General features: G+C 35.8%; 1 protein-coding gene across 9 annotated transcripts in view; it reads right to left on the reverse strand.

Annotated features, from left to right (window-relative positions):
* HERC1 (HECT and RLD domain containing E3 ubiquitin protein ligase family member 1) overlaps nt 1-25,076 on the reverse strand; it is a 187,733-nt gene that overhangs the window by 116,035 nt on the left and 46,622 nt on the right. For all 9 annotated transcript variants that reach the window (XM_037054088.1, XM_037054086.1, XM_037054083.1 and 6 more), the window contains 11 exons: nt 23,995-24,950; nt 18,404-18,499; nt 13,646-13,840; nt 12,535-12,846; nt 10,763-10,859; nt 9,823-9,966; nt 8,803-8,930; nt 5,759-5,903; nt 5,487-5,658; nt 3,745-3,879; nt 3,262-3,427 (listed from right to left, as the gene is read on the reverse strand). In XM_037054088.1, the coding sequence (XP_036909983.1) occupies nt 3,262-3,427; nt 3,745-3,879; nt 5,487-5,658; nt 5,759-5,903; nt 8,803-8,930; nt 9,823-9,966; nt 10,763-10,859; nt 12,535-12,846; nt 13,646-13,840; nt 18,404-18,499; nt 23,995-24,924 (2,520 nt within the window). In that variant the 5' untranslated portion in view covers nt 24,925-24,950. The remainder of the gene's footprint in view (nt 1-3,261; nt 3,428-3,744; nt 3,880-5,486; nt 5,659-5,758; nt 5,904-8,802; nt 8,931-9,822; nt 9,967-10,762; nt 10,860-12,534; nt 12,847-13,645; nt 13,841-18,403; nt 18,500-23,994; nt 24,951-25,076) is intronic.

The raw sequence follows: 25,076 nt of genomic DNA on the forward strand, positions 1-25,076 counted from the left end.
ACACAAAGGACATGTAGAACTTGCTAGATGCCTGGAAAGAAAAACATACTTCCAAACAAAGTATCAAAAATCTGCATAGCATTGATTTTCTGAGTAACAACATCGAAAACTAGAAGGCAATGACTTCACAATTCTTATGAAAAAATGATTTCCAATTTAAAATTCTATGCCTCAGAGATTCATAAAGATTCAATTTTCAAACTACTTAAGTGTGAGTGTATTCTCAAAGAATTTATTTTCTAAGTACTGATGGGTGTTGAAATTTGGCAGACACCACCTTAACCAAGCAAGCAAGGTTAAAATCTCCAGTATAAAACACATCAATATCATGAATCCCACGTTATGATGTACATCATTCCTGTGGTATTCTTGCCAACTATGTGTAACTTCTGTCCAATCATGAGAAATAACAGAGATGTCCAATTTTAAAAAATGACTAGAACTCATGAAGTATCCAGATCAAGGGAAGGCAAGGAAAGAATGAGGAACTGTTATAGTGTGCAGGACACTAAGGAGAAACAATGATTAAATGTAATACGGAATCCTGAACAGTATCCTGCAAAAGGACAAGGACATTAGTGGAAAACTGATATAATTTCTAATAAGGTTTTTAGCTTAATTAATAGTATTAAACCAATGTTAACTCCTTGGTTTCATTAATTGTACTGTGATTATGTAAGACATTAGTACCAGGGGAATTTGGGTGATAGATACATGAAAACTCTATTATTTACATAGCTTTCCCTTAACTTTACAATTGGCTCAAAATAAAGCACTAAAAAAGAAGGAAACAAAACACAGCAACAGTGATTACTGCAAACAAATAAATTACTAGAAGTTTCAGGGATAAGGAACAAGGAACAAAAATAGCCCTCAACAGAAACAACTTTAATACACATCCTAGGAGAATTCATCTCCTAGGGACCCTCCTAAGACAGAGTAGCTACCAAGGACACTCAAGGAATAAACAAACAATTCTAAAGATAATTTTTAAGTTTACTTTTCTTACTTTATTCAGTACTTTTCAACCTTTAAAAAAATATTTTGCTACCTCATTGCTGAATATTAAATCCTCAAAGTTCCCATTTATCGCCAGGTTAATATTAATACTCTTCCTGCCTGCGTCCCACAGACATGCCCCTGTACCAGAAAAGTCACCGTATCTTTTTTGCTTTTTTAAAATTGACATGTAAGTCACATGTCATAAACTTTACCTTTTGAAAGTATAAAATTCAGTGGTTTCTAGTATATTCAGGATTGTATACCTTGGGGTATACAATATTGCAACCATCACATCTAACCTTAGAACATTTTTTATTACCCCCAAAAGGAAACTCTGTACCCATTAGTAGTCACTTTCCATCTCTGCCTCCCCTCAAGTCCCTGGCAACCAACTACCGTATTTTGCCATGTACAATGCACTCCCATGTATAATGCATACCCACGTTCTTGTGCGCATCACATATGGATTATACCATGGTGTGCAATCGTGATATCCATGTATAATGTGCATCCTTATTTTTCCCTCAAGCATTTGGGCCCCCATCCAAAAAAAGGTGCACATCATACACAGCAACATACGGTAATCTATTTTTTGTCTCTATGGATTTGCCTACTATGAATATTTCATATATACGGAATAATATAATATGTGGCCTCTGTGTATGGCTTCTTTCACTTAGCATAATGTGTACTAGGTTCAGCTATGTTGTAGCATGTGTCAGTGCTTCATTCCTTTCTATGGCTGAGTAATATTACATTGTATAGACATACTAGATTTTGTTCATCCACCACTGACAGACATTTGTTTACTTCCACTTTTTGGCTATTATCAATAACACTGTTATAAACATTCATGTACACATTTTTGCATGGACATGTTTTCAATTCCTTGGGTACAAATCTAGGTGTGGAATGGCTGCATTATATAGTAACTCTATGTTTAAATACTTAAGGAACTGCCTATTTTCCAAAGCAGCTTCACCATTTTACATTCACACCAGCAATACATGAGGGTTCCAATTTCTCTACATCCTCACCAACACTTGTCAGTGTCAGTCTTTTTTATTATAGCCATCTAGTAGGATGAAGCAGTATCTCATGTGGTATAGATTCCCATTTCCCTAATGACTCATGATGTAGAACATTTTTTCATATGTTTATTGGTCATTTGTATATCTTCTTTGGAGACATGTCTACTCAGATTCTATTTTCATTTTCTAATTGAGTTGTCTTTCTTATTACTGAGTTGTAAGAATCCTTTATATATTCTGGAAACTAGAAGCTTATTGACATATGATTTACAAATATTTACAAATATTTCTCCCGTTCACAAAATGGGAGATGGAAACTATTCTGTGAACTGTATTTTGATTTTCTTGATCATGTCCTTTGAGGCATAAATGTTTTTAATTTTGATGAACTCCAATTTACCTTTTCTTCTTTGGCTGCTTATGCTTTGGTAGTCATACCTAAGAAATCAGTGCCTAATCCAAGGTCATAATGATGTCGGATGAATGGGTGAGCAAAATGTAATATATACATACATACAACAGATTATCCAGCCTTAAAAAAGAAGGAAATATTGCCATATGCTACAACATGGATGAACCTTGAGGACACTATGATAAGTGAAACAGGCTAGTCATGAAAAGAAACAGTTTATAATTCCATTTATACAACACAGAGTGTCAAAATCACAGAGACAGAAAGTAGAATGGTGGTTGCTAAAGCTAGAGGGAGGTGAAAATGGGGAGTTACTAAACACAGTTATAGATTTCAATTTTATAAGAGAAAAGAGTTAAGGAGATGGATGGTAGTAATGACTGTACAACATTATGAATGCATTTAATGCCACTGAACTGTACACTAAAAGTAGTTCATACGGTAAATTTTATGCTGTATATTTTTTGTCATAATAAAAAAATAAAACTAGGTCCTTGTCCTCATAAATTTATCTTCTGATAGAAAAACACAAGAAGTGTTTATAAAGACAACTTTAATACAATGTGATACAATGAGAACATATACAAGAGAACCTAACCTAGCAGAAGAGCAGGGAATGAAAAGGTTTCTCAGAGGTGACATTTGACCTTTATTTTAAAGGAATGATTAACCGAAAACATTTGTTCTCACCAAGAAAACAGGAGTACGGGACACAGCATCCAGATGAAGTGTTCTAAGTTGTAGCTGGCTTTACAAGTTACAACCTCAAAGAAAGATGTGCCTTGAGGTACAGATTCTTGAGTCCTACACTCTTACCTCTTGGATTTCATCTGGGACAGTTGAGTCCATCAGTCTGAAGAGCAAATTTCGAAGTGGACCTGCCTGTCTCCCTAGAATGCTGGTAGCCACCCCTCCGGCAAGTGCGAGAGCAAGGTGATTTGAAAGCAGCTTCAGGCACAGCTTGAGGAAATTGTGGTGTTCCCTGAAACCAAATAAACTGTTGTGAACTTTTGGAACATAAATGAGCACGTGCTTTCCAGTTTGGGTAACATTTTTTTCTCTTTAAAAATTCTTACCAAATTATGACCAACAGTAATTTTTAAAACATAATTCATGAAATTATGGAAAACTCTCCAGAAAGCTTATTATCAACAAGTACCTAAGTTTAGCTCTTTTTAGATTATAAAGAAGTTTCATATAATTGAGGGGGAAATTGAGCAAAAAAGAATAGTAAGTCAAAACTCAAAATGAGTAATTAATAGATGTACACACACAAATATATATGTACACACAACATACCTTGATGAGGGGAAAGGGAGTGGGGGTATCTCACTGTTTATTTTATCACAGTATCTCTCAAGAAAAGAGCGCAGGTGTGAGAAGGTACTCTCTTCAAGATCGACACAATAAGGCCGGTGCCATGCAACAACTTGTCTAGAAAAAGCATAAGAGTAAGCATGGAAGAGCCTCAACATAAAATGTTTACACATGATCTAAAACAAAAACCAAACCATTACTAAAGCTGAAAGATTTCAACAAGATACACAGAAGACCTTCTTGATTATAAAGGTGATAAAACCCTTCATTTTAGCTACTGAGGAAAACCACGAATTTGCCACTCCCGGAGTTCTTCAAGAAGAAAACATAACTACCACCTACTTTGGAAGGTTTGGAATATTGGCTCACCTGAATACAGAGGGCTGAGACACATTTTCTATTATAGCCCCTTCTCAATCTAAGGGGCTATTAAAATGTATATTTTATTTTAAGAAAAGTAGCCTGACTCTATACAATGATATACTGACATCTACTAAAAGAAAAACTCCTGAAAACTCTTGTGAAGATTTTCAAGATCTTGGAAACCAACTATCTACATATAAAGTGGGACGTTACACAGTTAATACTAATAGCAAATTATTCCTATTCAGTTTATTATATTTTTGGCTTTTATTTTGGAGAGTAATTATCTATAAATGTTTTTAATTGGTTAGAATGTCATAATAAACCCCATCTGAATCAAAGCTCTAAAATCCAAACACAGTTGCCCCTTTAACAATGTGGGGATTACTGGTGCTGACCCTTAGAACAAAAAGTCATGTTTATCTTTTGAATCCCCAAAAACTTAACTGTGGTTGTACCTTGGTATCTGCAAGGAATTGGTTCAAGGACACCCCCTCCTTGTGGATACCAAGGTCCATGGATGCTCATGTCCCTTATATAAAATGGCAGAGAAAAGGGTATAGAGTTGGGCCTCCAACTTCCACAGATTTCCAGACACAGATTAAAAAATACACACTGTTTTCTAACCACAGTTGGTTGACTCTACAGATGCCAAACCCACCGATATGGAGGGGCGACTGTATTATTTATTGGAAAAAACTGATTTATGTATACGTGAACCAGTTCAAATTGATGCTGTTCACGGGTCAACTGTATAATACATTCTAAATTGTAAATTAGCCCACATGCATCTGAAGTATGTGAAACAACCCCTAAATCCCTTAAAATTCAATCTCCTAATGTAGGCTAAAAATCACTTACCTGATTATCTAAATAAATATAATTATCACTTTAGGAAGAAGCTAAATTTCTGCAAAAAGTAACTTCCTTTCATGTAAAAATCTGGTGACTGCTTTTTTCCAAACAACCAACCAGATAAAGGACACAAAGGCAAATCAACTGTTTAAATCAATAAAGCCAGTTCTGATTTTGATTATTTTAACTTCCTCTTGATATGTAGACATTTAGTTTTTAAACTCAGTATCTGGACACAGAGAAGGAATTCAAAATGTTTAGGAGACAAATTTTAAAAAGACTTTAAATACAGGGGATAACTTCATGCTTTTAAAACATATCTAACTTCAACACTCAAACTGAAAGATATCTAGATGTCAATTCTATGATAGTAAAAAAAATAAAACAAAAAAAAACCTAAAAATGTCCAGGAGGGCATTTTATAAACAAAGCGCTGTTATTTCTGTTTTTACTGATGTTTCTACTGGCACTAAAGTATAAGAACTTTTAAATGTGGGCACGCTCACCTGTCCCTAGGAAGAGCAGTCCACGCCAGACTATGTGATGTTCCAGCAGAGATCTGCTGAATAGCTATGCCATCTAAGCCACTCACTTTCTTTGGTTTAGTAATAGGACCTGTGGAATTTCCTTGGCCACACTGCCCCATTGAGTTATTTCCCCAGGCATAAACTTCATTATCTAAAAACAAAACACAAAGAACAACAAAAAAGCCCAATTTAAATGTAATATGTGTGGAAGATGACAGTTAGTACTATTTTTAAAAAACAAATGGTTTTACCATGAGAAAGTGCCAGACAATGACTGTCTCCAATAGAAATATCAACTATTCTGGTGGCGGCCAGTTCTTCAATAAGCTTGGGCCTCAAAGCAGTAGCTTCTGAAGAACCACAACCTAGACAAGCTCCACAGCCCCAAGCATAGACCTGAAACAAATACATTACACATAATATTCTGAGATATCAGGAGTAAATATCATAAATAACAGTGTGGGTTAATACTAAGCAATATCTTTTTATTGTTAAAAACAATATTTACTGTCTTGATTAATTTAAAGATGTTCTTAGTGAATATTTTGCCATTTTTAAAAGTTCATTGAACAGGCAGACAAAAATACCTGAACTGAAACAAAAATAATATGTCACAGTAAAAAGCAGAAGGATCTTATGAGAGATTCTGTGAAAGTTACTAATTGTATTATATTACATTTGCCCAATCTTAGCAGCTTAGAAATACTGCTGCTATCTTAAAACTTCTCCTTTACATGTTTGTCACTCCACAGGTCTCAACAAATATTTCTGGTTGATTAGACCAAGGTACAATCATATATAATAAATTACATAAATCAAAAAACTGACATTTATGACTTAGTTGAAAACTATCTTACCTCGTTGTTACAATTTTAATTACCACTTACAAAGGGACCTTGTGAAGCAGTAGTCTAGACAGTTCTCCTCATACATCTTCATTTTTGACTAATTAATACTAAAACAACAATCCACTGATTTAGGATGCTTGAGAGAATGACAAGGTGAAGAAAAGGGAAGTATAAAAGAATAAATGACTGCCAATTTTGCAACCTAAAATCAGCAAATTGAAAGACTTTTTTTCCTTCGGTGGGTTTTGGTAATATATAGATTCTTATCCTTATGCTATCAAGTTTGGGAATTTTTTTTTTTGTCTTGCAATGACTTCAGGAAAGACTACTGAGATATTAAACCTCTTCAACAAAAATGAAGAGCAAGTACTTGTACCAGTTGTCAGAGAACTTAAGACAAATATAGAATGCCAGTACCAGGAAGGCACATGTTAAGAGGGGTTAGGTATTAAAGGCAAATAAGGTGAAAAAATACATAATCAATATCATTGAAAATTCTATTCTAAGTCATTCAAGTACAACATAGTACTACTATCACTAATTAAGACCCACATAGCTAAGTTTTGCTATTGCAGTACTGCTTTGGTTAAACACAAGATGAAGAAATATTTGGCTCGTATTTAGGGGCCTTGTTATATTAAAAAAATACATACCGTATTTTTTAACATAAGAATCACACTTAATATAGTAATGAGTTAGCACTGAAAAGGCCTGAGGGACTGAAGTAAACCAAGGGAAAAAGAGATATTGATCTTCATTAGATGCTCAGCAAGAAATATAATGGTAAACAGAACTAACTTTACCATTTAAAAATGTTTCCCTCTCTTACTTTATTTTTTTCTCAGTATATATAGCTGATTTCACATAACTTAGTGCACTCCTGGTACATCTATTCCATAAAGCAAATAATTTATGTTTCTTTGGAATTTAATGTAATGAATTTATCACTATTATTATATTATTAGCAACTAATAATTGAACAGTATTTCAAATTTCATAAAAACTTCCAATTCAAATAATTATCTTCTATGGTCATTTGTAAGCAAAGCAGAAATTATTACCCCTCTCTTACAGAAGTTCATGATGTTCATGATGCTGTAACTTGCCTGTGGCTATACAACAAATAAATGAACATATTTTGGCTTCAATTCATGGATTCCTAGCACAAAACCCACAGTGAGAAAGTTGTAAAAGAGAAGTTTGGAGTCTTAAGGCAACTACCAGCATTGTAACAAATGACTAATGTAGTGAAATACAAGGTCATAAACAGTTTGAGGTAGATTTGTTAGGACACAAGGCATTCCAGTCTCTCAAAAATAATTAAATTATATGCTAATTTTAGCTTTGCTACTCATCTGCTTGTAGTTAGAAAACATTTGTTACACCACTGCCTGGTAATTCCTCTACGTGACAGAAAGTGGTCAGCTCCCTTTCTCACTATCACTGCTGACGGGTGTAAGGGAGACACTGTTGTCAGTCTACCACCACCACAAGACCCACTCCCTCACCAACAAACAAGTCAAGATGTGCATGTGTAAGTTCAAAGTTTATAAAGAGATTATGAAGATCTGACCAGCCCTTTCTCAGAAACACGGAGCACTCTCAGAGATCCCTTTCCATACGGAAATGTTCTCCTTATTCTCGCTTTTGATCACCTTCTTGCCTTGTTAGTTCATATCACTGGTTCCAGCAAGATCTAGCCTCGCTTGACCCAAGTACCCATGATTCTAAAGAAAAAACTGAATGGATGCTTAGTGTTAAAAGGTTTCGTAAAGTCATCATAATACAAAGTACAGGGGGTTGAGAGCACGTTTATCTGGGTCACACAGGCTAGGTCAGAAAACTTGGTTCCAGCCCTGGCTGGTATAGCTCAGTGGATTGAGCACAGGCCTGCGAACCAGATGATCACAGTTTGATTCCCAGTCAGGGCACATGCCTGGGTTGCAGGCCAGTTCCCAGCAGGGGATGCATGAGAAGCAACCATACATTGATGTTTCTCTTCCTCTCTCCTTCCCTTCCCCTCTAAAAATAAATAAATAAAATATTTTTTTAAAAAAAAAAAGAAAACTTGGTTCCTTCTCAGAGACTGCACTTCTTCAAACAGGAGAAAATGTATTTTTAATGTATTTTTAACTTTAAAATTTAAATAAAATTATTACTCTTTAGTCATCTAGTCCTAGGAAATACTCTGAGTCTTTATACTCATCTGATCCCTTAGTCCACAAATGGCAAACAAATGGCAAGTCCCACAGGACAAACCCAGCTCCCCATCTTGTTTTATTCCACCCAGCACCTTGTTTCTACCCAGCAGCGCCAAGCTCCTTGCCCCTAGTTAAGGAGTAGTTACATTTATACAGTCCTAAAATTATATTCGGCCCTTTGAAGGCAACCGGGAGGCTGATGTGGCCCCCGTGAAAGTGCGTTGGACACACCTGCACTAGTCCTACCTGCCCTGTTGATGTCAAAGAAAGTGAAGACTGGCTCCCAGCACAAACTTTCCGTATAAACATTCCTTGTAAAGCTTCAATGACTTTAGGTTTATACACTCTGTTGGTATCACCATGGCCAAGTTTGCCTATAAAACAAACGCATTCAGGTTAAACAATTTACTTGTTTTAAACAACCTCTATTCTTACAATTTAAATCACCTTAAGAGAGATAATGGAAAATCATTCTTCTGTCTTTCCTTTAATGTGAAATTTGCTGATATAATAAATAGGTTCTATATTAGAGTACATATGAATATAATTGCTTTTAATTTTTGGAAAGATTTAATAGTTCATGAAATAGAAATCTTGACAAATCACTAAATAAGAAAAACAAATGGCCAACATATAACTTCTACCTTACTAAGAATCAAAGAAATACAAATTAATGACACCATTTTCACTACTGAATTTATTTTTTACATTATCTTCATTTTAATACCCAGTGTCATTGAATAATATGGGGAAGTGAACATATTGCTGGTAGGAGGGAATTAAGTAAAGCAGACAAAGATTTCATCATTCACTGTATTGTTTTTAATACTGAAAAAAATTGGAAACCCTCTAGATGCTCAATAATAAACAAGTTTTATAAGTTGTGTTACAATCGTATAAAAGAATATTTTTTTAAAAAAGTATTTAAAAAAACTGTAGAGCCATGCTTACTGACAAGGAAAGATATTCATAAAATACTGTCAGATAAAAACCAGCAGGTTATAAAATAGTACCTGTGGTAAATATAGGACTGCTGCTTTGGTTTGTAAAAGATATCTATGTAAAAATATATAGTATGTACAAATTTGTATAAATGCACAGATACTATTTAGATGTTTTAACAATGGTTATAGAAATAATTTCAGTTTTTTAAATTTCTGTCATCAGTATTTGGGTTTCTCTACAAAAAGCATGTATAATTAAACAATAATTTTTTAAGAAGCTCAAGAAAAAAAAGGCCAAGCCAGTCAAGAATTTTTTACATACCATTGTCTCCTCCTCCAAAAGACCACACAGTTCTCCCATCTTTAGATAAAGCAATAGTATGTGAACTGCCACAAGAAACCTCTCCTACATTGCTAATGTCTTTTACTAATGTTGGAATGTTACGGCTGTTACTGTCACCGTGACCTTGGTAAAACAAAAAAGAAATAATGTTAACTCTTTTTCTTTAGGTCATTACTTCACAGGTGAAATAAACATTACCTGTTAATAATAGAATTGAGGTGTTTTTTTAAAGATTTTATTTATTTGTTTTTAGAGAGAGGAGAAGGAAGAGAGAAAGAGAGGGAAAGAAACACTGATGTGCAAGAGAAACATAAATTGGTTGCCTCTTGCAACATCCCCAATCAGGGATCCAACCTGCAACCCAGGCTTGTGCCCTGACTGAGAATTGAACTGGTGACCTTTCAGTTCATAGGCCAGCACTCAATCCATTGAGCCACACCAGCCAGGGCAGAGTTGAGGTATTTTTAAGTGCAGTTAATATAAAAAACAGTCATTTCTAACATCTTCTTACCCAATCTTCTTGGCTACTCCCAAACTGAGTCACCCAATCCCTCCAATGAATCATTAGGATGTTCTATTTATGCTCCTCCCAGAACACTTATCTAATGTTGTCTAGGATCACACTCATATTGATTTGTTATCCTAACCCCCTAGATTACACACATCAGGATCACATGGTATCTTTCTTACCCATGAAATCATGCAGTGCCTGCTCATAGTACACACTTGCTGGATTTAATTACATTTTAAATTTCAGCACCAGAATCTAGGTATTCTATATATATATAAACTTGCCTTCCTCTGAACTTAAAACTAACAAAATAAATGACAATCTTTGACCTAATTCTAGTCTCCTCGTTTCTCACTAACCACCATCATTTTTCTGTGAGAAAAATTTCAATTTTTAAATAAATCTTACCTAATCTTCCAAAGTCTCCTTCACCCCACGTGTATAATTCACCATCCTCTGTGACAGCAGCACTATGTCTGTATCCAGCCGACACACAAACAACTACCTACATTGTACACAAAGTGAATCTGATGAACACAAAGCTGTTAAAACATACATATTTGACCCTATACAAAGAGACTCTGGAGATACTGATATTCACAACTCATCCAGGCATTGCCCTGTATAGTTGTGGAGGTTAAGGATAAGGGTGCCTGGCTAAAGGGTCAAAAAAATGCTGAACCATAGCCTATGCTCTATATTTCAGAGAACTGGGTGTATGTTCTATATTTGCCAAGCCATGAACCCTGGGTTCCACCCAGAGGAGAGGACACCTTTCCTTAATTCAATTCACACAAAGGCAGTGTAAATGCTAGCAACTCCCCCAATACCACATACATCAATCTAATCACTTATAAGAATATTATATCACTTCTCAAGTCTTTACTTAAAGAGTTGGAGAGGACTAAACACTGATGGAACAATGAAAAAATTTTTAATATAATGTTAACATAAAACATCCAATCCTGGCTAATAACTCTCAAAAACACATGATTATTACCAATGCAGAAAGATCTAAGCAGTATATAAGCTTATCTCTTTACCCTCAAGTAGCTACAGTTAGAAAATAAAATGAGGGGAATAAGGGTATGTATCAATGCAATCTGGGAACCACTTATAACTTTTAACACTGATCAAATCACTGACTACTGAAAAAAGATACACAGAAAAAACCATCTACACTAATAACTAATAAAAGGAGGTGCTACAAAGACTAGGAAAATACAACTCCAAATAGTGTTTATCTGAAGTTCTTCAGAGCCTCAGATTCAACATCTTGGACAGTATCCCCTGATGCTGTCAAATGGAATGTTCCAAAATTCGCTACTTGGGGGTTAATGTCTAAGTTAAAAGAAAGTTACAACAATGTAAAATTCATTGGATTAGGCTACCTTGTCAAACAACCTCCCTTGAAGGAAAAGTGTCCCACTTGTAATTCAGATACAAAATTAAAATTTAAACACTAAAAGATTTCTATGTAAGAAAACCTCCAGGGAAAGAATACAATCTTAAAATGGAGGAACCTATATAATTGCATATATTTTTAGGGAAATACCTTCACTTTTTAAAAAAGAGGTAAAATAGAAATAAGGGGATATCTAGGTTTAGTTTCTAATGGTGAGCATTATTTGCATGTGACCTCCAGCAAGTTACTTAACCACTTTAACTGCCTTGTGTAAGTTTCTGTTAAAATGCCACTTCCTCCAAGAGAACTCTGACCTCATTATCTAATATCACACCTCACCCAAATTAGTATCTGTTACATTACTCAATTTTTTCTTTACTGTTATTTCAAATTATTTTGTTTGTTTACTTATTGTCCTATCCCCAAGATAAAGCTCCACAAGGGCAAGGATCATGTCTGTTTTGTTCACTGTTTTGCCTAAAACACTGCCTGGAACTGGGAAGGTGCTAAACAAGTACTGGTGGAATGGATAATTCTCAGTTTCCTTACCTGTGAAATGGGAAAATTACTACCTTAATAAGGTTATTATAAGAATTAAAATGAAATAATGTATGTAAAAAAATTTTATAAAACATGAAAGAGCTATACAAAAAATGAGCCAAAGGGGTTCAGGGGAGCAGTTTCAGAAAGAACACATCAAAATCTGAAAGATACTGTCAATTACAGCACCAGTGCATCTAATTAGTATTTTTAAATTCAAAACTAAAGTACATACCTTTCCCTGAAGAGGGCCCTGAATAAGCTTGGGATATTTCTGTGTTGAACTATTTCCATGTCCCAGTTTACCATAATCACCATCTCCCCAACTGAAGACTTCTCCTTCTGTCGTAAAAGCTAAAGTGTGACCATCAGATCCTTTGGAAGATGAAACCTTTTTAATGGACCTGTGAGGCTCAAACGTTAACTTTTTTAAAGTAGACTGATTATTAGAATCTCCAAGGCCCAGTCTCCCATAGCTGCCTTTACCGCAAGCTCTGACAGAGCCATCCGTAGAAATGACAAAAGTGCAGTATTGTCCAGCTTCAATCTATAAGGAAACAAACAGAATTGCAAATACAAAATGCTTCTGCTGGAACCGAAATATAATATTTAAGTCTGGTTTTACCAAAAACGGCTCAAAAAAAGTCTCTTAAAGCCAACTGGGGCATGAATCTTCACAGAGATTAAAAAGTAAATAGAAAATTAAGAATACTACTAATGGCCTTTTCATGTTGACTTTACTGTGAAGCTCTAATTAATACATATTCTGTCTTTCCAGGTTATTTACCTGGTCATGATGAAATGAAACAACAAAGTAAAATGTTTTAACCTCCTCCTATAATTGAAGGGCAAAAAAAATAAAATTTTCCTGTAAATTCCCTGGTCCATATGGCAAGGTCAATAGTATATTCTAAATTCATTTTTTAAATGTCTTAACGAAAATAATACTAAAATAGAAAGTTCTAGCTTAGCTAAAAGGCAGTTACAAATGTAAAAAAATATGTAATCATAATAGGAAAACAAAATGCCAATTCAGTAAAGGGAAAATTCCAGTTTTTATTTAGTCTTACTTACCATTTGTATTGAATATAATGGTAAGTATGTTGCCATTCATAATTCTTTTAAAAATTCAGATCCAATTTAATTTTTTGAAACTTGGAAAGAGTGTTAGAGAAACAGGAGACTAAAGATTTTTTTCTATTAAAATGAAAAAACTGACAAAGTATAGTATAGAGACATACGGATAAGAAACAATCAAAAGTCTTCACTCATTTAAGAAACACTCTTAACATTATTTAAAGCAAACCCTGTCATCTACCAACTTGTGAGGTATATAGAGAACTCACGGTCTGAGCATCAGAGAAACTGGGAGCCAGTTTGGGCTGTAATATTTTCTCCTGTGTGCCTTCTACCAGCTGATGGCTGCTATTGCTTCCCCAAACATAAACCTCACAGGTCTCTGAGACAATTGGAGCATCACCAGTCTGAATGCTGTCTGGGCTAGCACATGTTCTTGAGTAATCAGAAGCCATTCTGCAAACCTATTAAAATTAAAAATATACAATGAATTGTCAAGACATATTTAAATTAGACATTTTAATAAATATTCTGAAATTACTGTTGACTTTCCTATTTCTAAAACTCTCAACTGCTCAAATAACTTATGAATATATCCAACTTATAAGAAAATTCATAGTGCCCGCCCCTTCAAAAAAGGAGGGAGACAGGAAAAAACCTACTGACAGAGATTAGACATGCATTTTTTAAAAAACAACTGGGAGGTGGGTAGGATAGCAGGAACAACATAGTTTTCTAAACACTCTGAATTACTACACCACACAGAGCAACTAGAAGGCATAACTTTAAGCTCATGCTTAGCATTCAAACAAAATTACACAACAAGAATAGCTACAATAACTTCGAAATATAAGCAGGTACAGACAAACCACCACCCAATACAAAATCTGCATGGCAATGACAATTGTACAGGAAGAAGCAACAGAGTGTCTGACAGATCTCAGAAAGGGGAAAAAACATAAACAAAACCAAACAGGTACTCGCTGGAAAGAACAGTGAACCAAACTAAAAATGGCAGTTACAACCAGGAAGAGCTGAACCCTCTCTGAGAGAAGTGCAAGGGGTTCGTGAAGAGAAGTTTAAAAGAAGTTAGAGCAATCCAGCTCTTACAAACTCTGGAGATTGATAAGCTAGGACTCCCTTAGAGGACAGAGCACTCCCACTGAGGAAAGCTACTGGGAGTGAAATAAAAATTGAGCAGAATACAGACAACAGAGAAAAAAGACAGATGTCAAGATAACATCTGGAGCCCTGGCTGGTGTAGCTCAGTGGATTGAGCGCGGGCCTGCGAACCAGAGGATCGAGGTTCGATTCCCAGTCAGGGCACATGCCTGGGCTGTAGTCCAGTTCCCTGCAGGCCAACTCCCAGCAGGGGCGCACAAAAGGCAACCATACATTGATGTTTCTCTCCCTCTTTCCTTCCCCTCTAAAGATAAATAAATAAATAAAACCTTAAAAAAAGAGAGATAACATCTGGAGAGGGGAACACACTGGGAAACTACCTTTATTTTTTAACATTACACAAAACAATACAGGGAAGGAGTTCAAAGATGAAACAATACGACCTTCACTACAGATAATAATTCAAGAAATGGAAAGTGAAATAGGTTTAAATCTATCAGTTTATAATGACATTTTTCAAATGAAATCAATTAGTCAAGTTTGGAGGATGGAAGGAGACCAATTAATTTAACTGAAACCTAGTAAAACAAAAATCAGTGTTTCAAAAAAATCAGGTGGGGCTCTAGCTGGGTAGCTCAGTTGATTAGACCATCGTTCCAATACACCAAGGTATAGGTTTGATCCTGGTCAGAGCACGTACAAGAATCAAAAACCAGTGAATGAATAAAAAAGTTAAACATCAAACTGATGCTTCTCTCTCTCTCTCTCAAATTAATTTTGAAAAATCAGGTGGGGTAAATCAAGCATTTATATATGCTTGATTTATATAAATCTGCCTTTTCTATATGATTTGTAGCAGAATAACTAAATAGTCAATAAAGGAACCATCTCTTTATAAAAGTATTCTAATTAGTAAATGAAAGAGGAATGATAGAGTATCCCCATTTTGCAACCAACCAAGAATGAATTAACAGATCTAGCATTGTAAGCATCAGGGCTGCTAATACCACAAAAACAGAGACAACCATATGGACATGTATGATCTTGTCAAAGTGACCAAATCTGAGAAAGATCAAGCCTCTGGATCCACCTGCCAATTTGCAAGAAATACACAGGACATACTGAACTAGATTAAGGAAATCAATCAGTAAAATCCAGATTGTGGGCAATTCTACAACCCAGGTTTTTGAAGAAAGACATTGAAGAAAAAGAAAAAATGGAGGGACCCAATAGATAAAAAAAAATTAAGACTTCTTTTAATGAGCAAGATGAACTATAGTGTCTAAGGATGCACACCCATGTGACAAAACTATAAAGAAATGCAAAAGAGTGTTACAGACCATCCACAACTTACAATGACTTGACTTAAAACTTTTTTATTTTAAGATGGTGCAAAAGTGATATGCATAATAAACTACATGAATATTCAACACTTTATTATAAAATAGGCTTCGTGTTAGTTTTGCCCAACTTTAGGCTCATGTAAGTGTTCTAAGCATGTTTCAGGTAGGCTAAACTAAGCTATGGTGTTTAATGGGTTAGCTGTATTAAATGCATTTTTGACTAAACAACATTTTAAACTTGCAATAGGATTATTGGGAAGTAACCCCCCATCATAAGTTGAGGAGTATCTGTACTCTAAAAGTCAGGATAGTGGATACTTAGGGGAATAGAAAAAGGGCTATGAAAGAATAAAGTTTTATTTCTTTACCTGGGTACAGATTAGAAGAATTTTTAAAAGATAATTCATTAAATCAACATTTGTTTGTCTTTATTTTTAAGACTGTACTTATTTTTTAAGTATATTTTATTCATTATGCTATTACAGTTGTCCCATTTTTTTCTCCCATTTATTCCCCCCCACCCTATACACCCCCTCCCACCAGCATTCCCCCACTGATAACCATGGGTCATACATATAAATTTTTTGGCTTTTCCATTTCCTATACTATTCTTAACCTCCCCCTGTCTATTTTGTACCTAACCATTTATGCTTCTTATTCCCTGTATTTTTTCCCCCATTCTCCACCCTCCCCCTCCCCTCCCCAAAGATAACCCTTCATGTTATCTCCATTTCTGTAAGTCTGTTCCTGATCTAGTTTGCTTAGTTTATTTTTTTTTAGGTTCAGTTGTTGATAGTTGTGAGTTTGTTGTCATTTTACTGTTCACAGTTTTGATCTTCTTCTTTTTCTTAGATAAGTCCCTTCAACATTTCATATAATAAGGGCTTGGTGATGATGAACTCCTTTAATTTGACCTTATCTGGGAAGCACTTTATATGCCCTTCCATTCTAAATTATAGCTTTGCTGGAGAGAGTAATCTTGGATGTAGGTCCTTGCCTTTCATGACTTGGAATACTTCTTTCCAGTTCCTTCTTGCCTGCTAGGTTTTTTTTGAGAAATCAGCTGATGGTCTTATGGGAACTCCTTTGTAGGTTAACTGTCTCCTTTTCTCTTGCTGCTTTTAAGATTCTCTCCCTATCTTTAATCTTAGATGATGTAATTATGATGTGTTTTGGTGTGTTTCTCCTTGGATCCAATTTCTTTGGGACTCTGAGCTTCCTGGACTTGCATGTCTACTTCCTTCACCAGATTGGGAAAGTTTTCTTCATTATTTTTTCAAGTAAGTTTTCAATTTCTTGCTCTCCTCCTAGCACCCCTATGATTTGGATGTTGGAATGTTTAAAGTTATCCTGAAGGTTCCTGAGCCTTTCCTCTTTTTAAATTCTTGTTTCTTCATTCTGTTCTGGTTGAATGTTTATTTCTTCCTTCTCAAAATTGTTGATTTGAGTCCCAGTTTCCTTCCTTTCACTGTTGGTTTGCTATATATTTTGCTTTATTTCACTTTGTACAGCCTTCACTTCTTCCTCTATTTTGCAACCACACTCAGTCATACATGTGAGAATCCTGATTATCAGTGCCTTGAACTCTGCATCTGATAGGTTGGCTATCTCTTCATCGCTTAGTTCTATTTCTGGAATTTTGATCTGCTCTTTCATTTGGACCATATTTCTTTGTCTCGGTGTACCTATTACATTGTAAGGGTCAGAGCCTCAGGTATTCAGCAGGGCAGGGTAACCCACATGGTGCTATATGTGGGGGTGGAGTCCAAGAGAGAACAATGCTGCTTGCTTGGCTCTCAGCTGGCTTTCAGTCACTTCCCCTACTATCCACAAGCAATTTGTGTTCTTCTGGTGGGTGGGTTGTGTACATTCTAGGACCCTGTGGGCCTCTCCCAACAAACTCTCTGGTCAGGCTGGGAGTTTCTCCTACCACCACAACCCCCAAAGATTTTTATAGCCAAAGGTTTTGAGGCTTTCTTTTCCTATACTGGAACCCTGGGATGCCTGGTCTGTTTTGCTCCCCAGTTGTCCCTCCCAGTTTATCTGCATGCAAATGTGGACTGCCAGCTGCCACCTTGCTGCACATCCTCTCCACCCCAGCTGCCCGTCTCCACCCCTTCAACCGGTCTTAATGTTCCTTCTTTAAATCCTTAGTTGTCAGACTTCCATACAGTTTGATTTTCTAGCAGTTCTGGTTGTTTTTGTTTTTAAATTGGCTGTTATCCTTCTTTTGGTTGTGCAAGGAAGCAAAGTGTATCTACCAACGCCTCCATCTTGGCCAGAAGTTCCTGTATGTCTTCTATACTGGTTTTACTTATTTTTTTAAATTAGTTACCTTCACGTGACACAAAGTTCAAAATGAATAAACAGGTATGCACTGAAAACTATGTTCCCCATCTCTGGTTCCAGACACTCCAGCTCCACTTTCCAGAGACAATCAGTGATGTCACTTTCTTTTGCATCCTTTTGAGGGGATGAACAGGTATTTTTAAGGGATAAATACATGGTACAGCATTTTAACACAAAGTAATTTTTGGTGAAAAAGCCATGATTATTACATACCTCTTCAAAGAGACATAAAGCTGCCTCATAGAGTGAGCACAAGCCATCAGATGTTCTGGTTGGTTCCCTCCACTGACTCCGATCAGCAGATGAACCCTATAATTATAACATTGTGAGAAAGAAGAAAGATATATGTATTAAAATCACTTAAGTAATCCACAAAAACACTTAAGGAACTGTTTATATTATTATGTTCATTAAGATCAAATCCAAACATTAGGTCATGAAACCAACTTTTACAAATAAATGTTATAAAAGATATGGCTGTAGACAGAAACACTAAATTAAGTGCCAGTCCCTCACTGATGACCTTATTAAACACTGGTTTTTTCCTAAGGGTCATACAACTTGACCCAGAAACAGTCAAGGAAGCAGAATTTTGCCAATTACACATTCTTTGTGGGTGGTTAACATCCAATAAATGAGGGTCCCAGGAAATATGCTATTCCCCTGGGACTTTCTTGCTCATCAAGTAGAACATATCTGACTTGAGTGGTGACCCTGACCAGAAGAAAAAGCCTGGCTCTCCCTTTTTAGTTTCAGCACAACCGAGGTCCTACAAGTCAGTTCACGGAGCTATCTGACTACACTAGCAACAAAGCATCTTTTTCCTAGCACAGCTGAGGAATCATAGTACCTTTCTGAGACTAAATGCCTATTCTCCACAGTATGGCCCAAAGGCTCTGACCAGAAGTCATTCTCTCATTGAAAAATGATAAATCAGAAAGTGGACTTGATCTTCATTGCTCCTTCAAATACCCATCTTCTTAAATCTTTATATCACTAATGTCAAGTTCTTTCTCTAATAATTGTGAAATTTTCATTAATGGCTTTATTTCAAAAGATACTGTATTATAAAAATATTTTTATAATATAAGCAAATATGTAACATGGCAGATATACCTAGAAAAGTATATCCTCTACTGTGGAAGAATGGTTGGTCTAGATGCCCTGTAAGATTTCATCCAATTCTGGGATTATGACTTTATCAATTCAAACTATTTTAATGAACACAATTCCTAAATAATGAAAGAAATGAAAATGTTGACTATTTTTCACTGAGTCACCAGGTACTAACCTGCTGTTGCCAAAACAATTTTTCCCTTTAATTGTTTAGGTGATGCTTCCCAAATTTTAAAATAGACATAAAATATCTAGAGATCTTGTTAAAATACAAATTCCAATTCAATAAATACAGACGGGCGCCTGCAACTATGCATTTCTTAACAGCTCCCAGGTGATGCTAGTGCTGCTGTCAGGGGCTCACACTTCGAGTAGGAGGGCTTCAGAGAGCCACTCGTAGGTCTGGAGTCATAGCAGAAGCTGAGTGTTCAAAATTAACTGGTTCTTAGACATACAAGGCACTGGTATATCAGCAAATACTTTGGGCCACAGACTCTCAAAATTCCATAACTGGTACAAACACAATTATAATCTTTGGCTCCATTATTTAAAGGCCACTTCTATTGATCACCAAGCCAACAGCAGAGGAGGAACAACAGCCTGTTGTATCCCTTTTTAGGGTCTGTCACCAAGATCATCATAATCCTTTTTTTATGCTTTTCTACAGTATAGAGAAAATGTTAAAACTACATAAAGTCTTCATAACAGACAGACCATCACTTATTGGCTGTGTGAAGGATAAGATCCTTTATCTTAGACAGAAATAATGTCTATATTATTTAGGGCTGTTTAGAGGATTAACTGAAATTATATATAAAACATACTCAACACAGTTCCTAATATATAGTAAGACTCAAAAACTGGTCGCAGTAATTATATTTTACATCATATAAACTGAGGGGGGGAAGAAAATACAAGGAGTCTTTAATAAATTCTTGCTAAATTTTAAAAAAAGAAACCAATAAAATATCCTTCAAACACTGTCTTCAGTGATTACCACTATTTTCTGTTCTTCTAAAAATGTCAATATTTAAGAGACTAGTCCCAGTCAATTAGGACTAAAAAAAATCCCTAGACCTGGGATGGTAAACACACAATACAGTGTACAGATGATGTGCTATGGAATTGTGCACCCGAAACCTTTATGATTTTGTTAACCAGTGTTACCCCAATAAATTCTATTAAAAAAATTAAATTAAATTAAATTAAAAAGATCTCTAAAACCCATTTTATACTGAATTCTTAGTGTGTTTTGTAAGCATACTATATCATTTTTAATTAAATTTTGAAAGATATAGCACAATAAATGTAAACTTTATACATTATTAACATATCACAGAAAGTTCAATGGTCCAGAAATAAAGTAGAAATTCAAATAATAAATCAGTGGTTTCACAGGTCTTCATTTAATTACCTTCCTCTTAAATACCTACCACTGAAAATAATATAATACCTTTTATCATTTCAAATTTGTTCTTTTAAGATATTCAAACAAGAACATAAGGCTGGATGTAGTACATTTACATTCTTGCTCTCTGGCTTGACTCTACTTAAAATTGCTTCAATGACTCCCCAATGCCCACAGGATCAAGTCTCAAAACCCCACATAGCATGGAATACAAGGTCCTGCCTAGCTTGACACCCTTATGTCACCCCATTCCACCCCATACATCGAGGGCTTGCTCTTCTGCACCTAGTCACTTTGTGAATTCTGGTCCTATCATCTAAAAAATTCTCCAGTCCTCCCACAGACACACATCATTGTTTGTAGGCAAACTCTTCCTACTTTGAAGCTCAGGGGTCCTTCCTCCAACAAACTTCATCCCTTTCCCTCCAGCCCTCCTGCTGTGTCCCACCACCTCCACCCTGTATAGACATCTACTACAACCCATGATCATCAATTTGAAATGTCCGTGCATCTCTCTTTCCTTAAACTGTGAGCTGGCTGAGAGCATGGATGCCACAAAGTTACTCACCTTTTTAACCTAATGCCTCACAGTATTTGGCACACAATGCCTAGTAAATACCTAGTGACATCAAACGTCAACGTTTTTATTGTTGTTTATGTTCAGAACTCAAAGATGTACACCAACATTATTTTCCTATTCTTTATTTAAATGTAAGTTAATGAATATCTTGTGCACTCCCACTTAAATACAATTTATTACATGTGTGGGTAGCAGAATTTAAAAATCACGAGCAAATACAATTTCCAGACTTATTTTTGTTAGTCCTTATGCCAGGTACTCAACTGATGGTTATATGTCTCTCTCTCTCTAACTCCTAGGTTGGGGAAAGGTTTTGTCCCAGTTGTTCAGGGGTAGAGAAACTTGAGACAGAGATGATCAGGTTAGGCAGTAGTCCAGTGCACCAGAGGGGTTCTAGATAGTTACTGAATTCTCAGGCACTATTGTAAAATGTAAGAAACACAGATTCTGAAGACCAAAAGCATCAGACTCTACTGCTTACTGTGCAAAAAAGGGATATTAAATATAAAATTCAATTAAATAGCCATTTCTTTCTCCTAAAACCAATCTGAGATTTAATTAAATTCAATCTAATGTAGGCCTGTAGTGACTTTTGAGAGAGCCAAACTAAATCAAACAAAGATTCAAAATTCTTCCCCAGAACAGATCCAAAATTCTGAGAAAAGCAATTTAGTTTTCCTAAATTTCCTAAAGCAACCTAGTCCTAATAAGAAGCTATATTATAGGGTACAGCCTCAGAGGATAAGGAGGCAGGCCCTTTCTGACTAGGTGTATTTGATATTTTTGTCAAGGAATGGAAGAGGCCAAGTGGAGAGAAAATAGGAATCCAGCAATAAAATGAGTTTATTATATTTTCAATCTACTTTAAGGCAGGCCTTGATGGAAAAAAAAAAGATCAATTAACATGCACAGGGGGCAGAAAAAATCACGGGCTTTACAGCCAGATTCAGCATTGGAAAAAATAATTAACCCTATACCTGGCCCCTAAATGCTTAGTCAAAAGTACACATTACACTTCTAGTTCTTCTGCTAAACAGATGAGTAACTTTGGATAACTGCCAGTTTCTTCATCCTTAAGATAGGCAAAAATAATACCCACCTTACAGAATAACAAGATAATTGAATCAATGAGACAGTTCATATGAACCACCAGGTAGGTAGTAGGCACACAACAAAGGTTAGCCCTCCTTCTCCCTAACTGCAAGTATTAGGAAGCAGTTAATAAAAGAAGCCAAAAAAGGAATGAAATGGCTTACTGTACATTAATTAAGTGAAGATTAAAACACATTATATAGGTAGGTAAAGTTATATTCTATAAATATTTGTTAAGCTTACAGAGCCATTTAAACTAATAGCCAAATAGGCATACAAACCTATTTCCAAAATGCTAAAAGGTAATGAGGCTAAACAGATACTGAGGAAAGCAATCTTGTTTCCTGGGGCACCTGCTTCCCAATAAGGTATAATATTCCAGGAAAATTTGTTCATTGATATTTGATAACAAAGGACACCAAAGAGATCAATCACTGTAACCCAACTGAAATTAAGTCAGTTTATAAATGTTTCAGTCTTCATATTGTAGAATTTAGACTTCATATTGTATTCAGTCTAAATTTGTATTCTGTTGTTTTATTTTTTAATTCCCACCCAAGGATATCTTTACTGACAAGAGAGAGGAAAGGAGAGAGAGAGGGAGAGAAACATCAATGTGAGAGAATACCATCAATCACCTGTCTACCATATGCACCTTGACTAGGGATTGAATCTCAAACCTACTTATGTATCCTGACCAGGAATCAAAACCACTCCAACCATTTGAACCATCTGGCCAGGGCTAAATATGTATTCTTAACTAAATTTTTATTCTTGGTTTTCACAAAAATATTACATTTCAGTCTTAAAAATTCTTGAAATTGATCATACTACACTATACTTTACTGTTTGTTCTTTAATATGGGTATCCAAGGTTAGTTTAATGACAGTCAAGCAATTAATTTCCTCCAGGAACAGAGATCTTTGCTTATTACCTGATTACTCCCCTTCATTCAGGTCTCTGCTCAAATGTCACAATTCAGAGTCCTTCCCTGACCACACTAACAGCACACCTTTCCCCTCTCCACTCTCTGTGTGCCCTGAGCCTATAGTTTTATATGATAGGTTCCCTTTCCCTAGTTTTATTTCTTAGAACTTCTCACTATCTGAAATTATATATATATTGTCTGATTCCCTTACTAGACTTTATCCCTAGGGCCTACAATAATACCTGGCGCAACACTTAATAAAAAGTGAGGATAAATTTACAGTTTTTTTAAAAGACCTCTACCTTCATTTTACATGAGTTTACTACAACACAGAAAAGCTAGATGAATTTCCCAAGTTCACATAAAAAGCCATAAAACTAAAACTACAATCCTGATTTCTGATCCAATGGCCTTAACTGTACCAACTAGCCTGTCCTTGAATCACATGTTCACAACAGCTTGTATAAAAGTTTCTTCACTCAAAGTAAAAGGTGAAAAATTTATACGATCTGAAGAGAAACCAGAGTATCTTCACTCAAAGTATATAAAATATTTAAGTAACCTCACAATCATCAGAACTCTCAAATCATTCACTATTACCACAAATTCATTAAAGGCTTGGTTAACTTTTCCTAAAATTGTTGATAAAAAATTTTAAGTTGAGATTTATAATACATACCAAAGAACGCCTCATCTGCATTAATATCATCATAAAGCAGTCAAAGCTGATCATTCCTTCCTGGCTTGATAGTAATTTGTTTTTCTCCAAGGAATTTACAACTGCTGAAGCCCCTAAAGCCATTTCTATCCATTCAAGAAGATACCTCAAAGAGCCTCGCTGAGCTGCTAAACCAAGCAGCAATTCAGAAGCTAATCTACGACCTAAAGTGTCTGCTCCAGAATTGGGAATAGTGACTCCTTTAAGAAATGTTGTTACTTGTGATAAGCAGTCCAAGCCCATAGGAGGAATCTTGCTTTCGTTGGCTAATGATAACGGTGGTAAAGAGCTCACAACTTCAATTGCAGTATGAATAACATCGTTGCAAAGACTGAGACCAGGTCCTGACACAGGCATCATCCAACTTTGTCTTAGAAGTGCAAATAATAAACTTAGACCAGTTCGAACACCCATTTCTATAAGTGCATCAGTGCTTGACCGGGGACGTTCACTAACAGAATGGACATCTGCTGAACCAGAGCTGCTCTCCGGAGAATGCTGCTGCTGTTTCACTTTGCCTTTGTCATGGTATTTATTAGAAAGTGCATAAAAGACACGCTGGAGTACAAGCAGTCGTTTTCGAAGTGCCCCGGCAAATGGGGAATCTGAACATACCATCTTCGCTAGTGCTAGCTGGCTACTAAGAAGGGCATCCAAATAGTGGTCCTGCTCATCACTTGAAAGAGACTCACGTTCAAAGTCTGGTAGCTGTGGTCCTTTGAGGCACAAAACTTGTTGGGGCAAAGGTACTACTTCCTTATTACTGACCAGTTTAGAATATAGAACGGCAACCCCCTCTCTTGTAGCAATAGATTCACTGTCCTCTGTAATCCAAGAACTATTGAGGTGTTCAAGCCATTTCAATTTCACTGGTGGAACCATAGTTGCCATGTTGATTTACTCTTTAGCCATTAGTCCTGCAGACAAAGAAGAAAAAGCAGTCAAAAACTCATATGGATAATTCATAGAATGTTTTTAGCTTCTATCTTACATTACAATTAGTGATTTCAAATAAAGTTCAGACTAGTTAACAGGAATGTACC

Source organism: Sturnira hondurensis, unplaced genomic scaffold (genome assembly GCF_014824575.4).
Source record: "Sturnira hondurensis isolate 20B ecotype Veracruz unplaced genomic scaffold, ASM1482457v3 Scaffold0008196, whole genome shotgun sequence".
In the NCBI taxonomy this organism is placed as follows: domain Eukaryota; kingdom Metazoa; phylum Chordata; class Mammalia; order Chiroptera; family Phyllostomidae; genus Sturnira; species Sturnira hondurensis.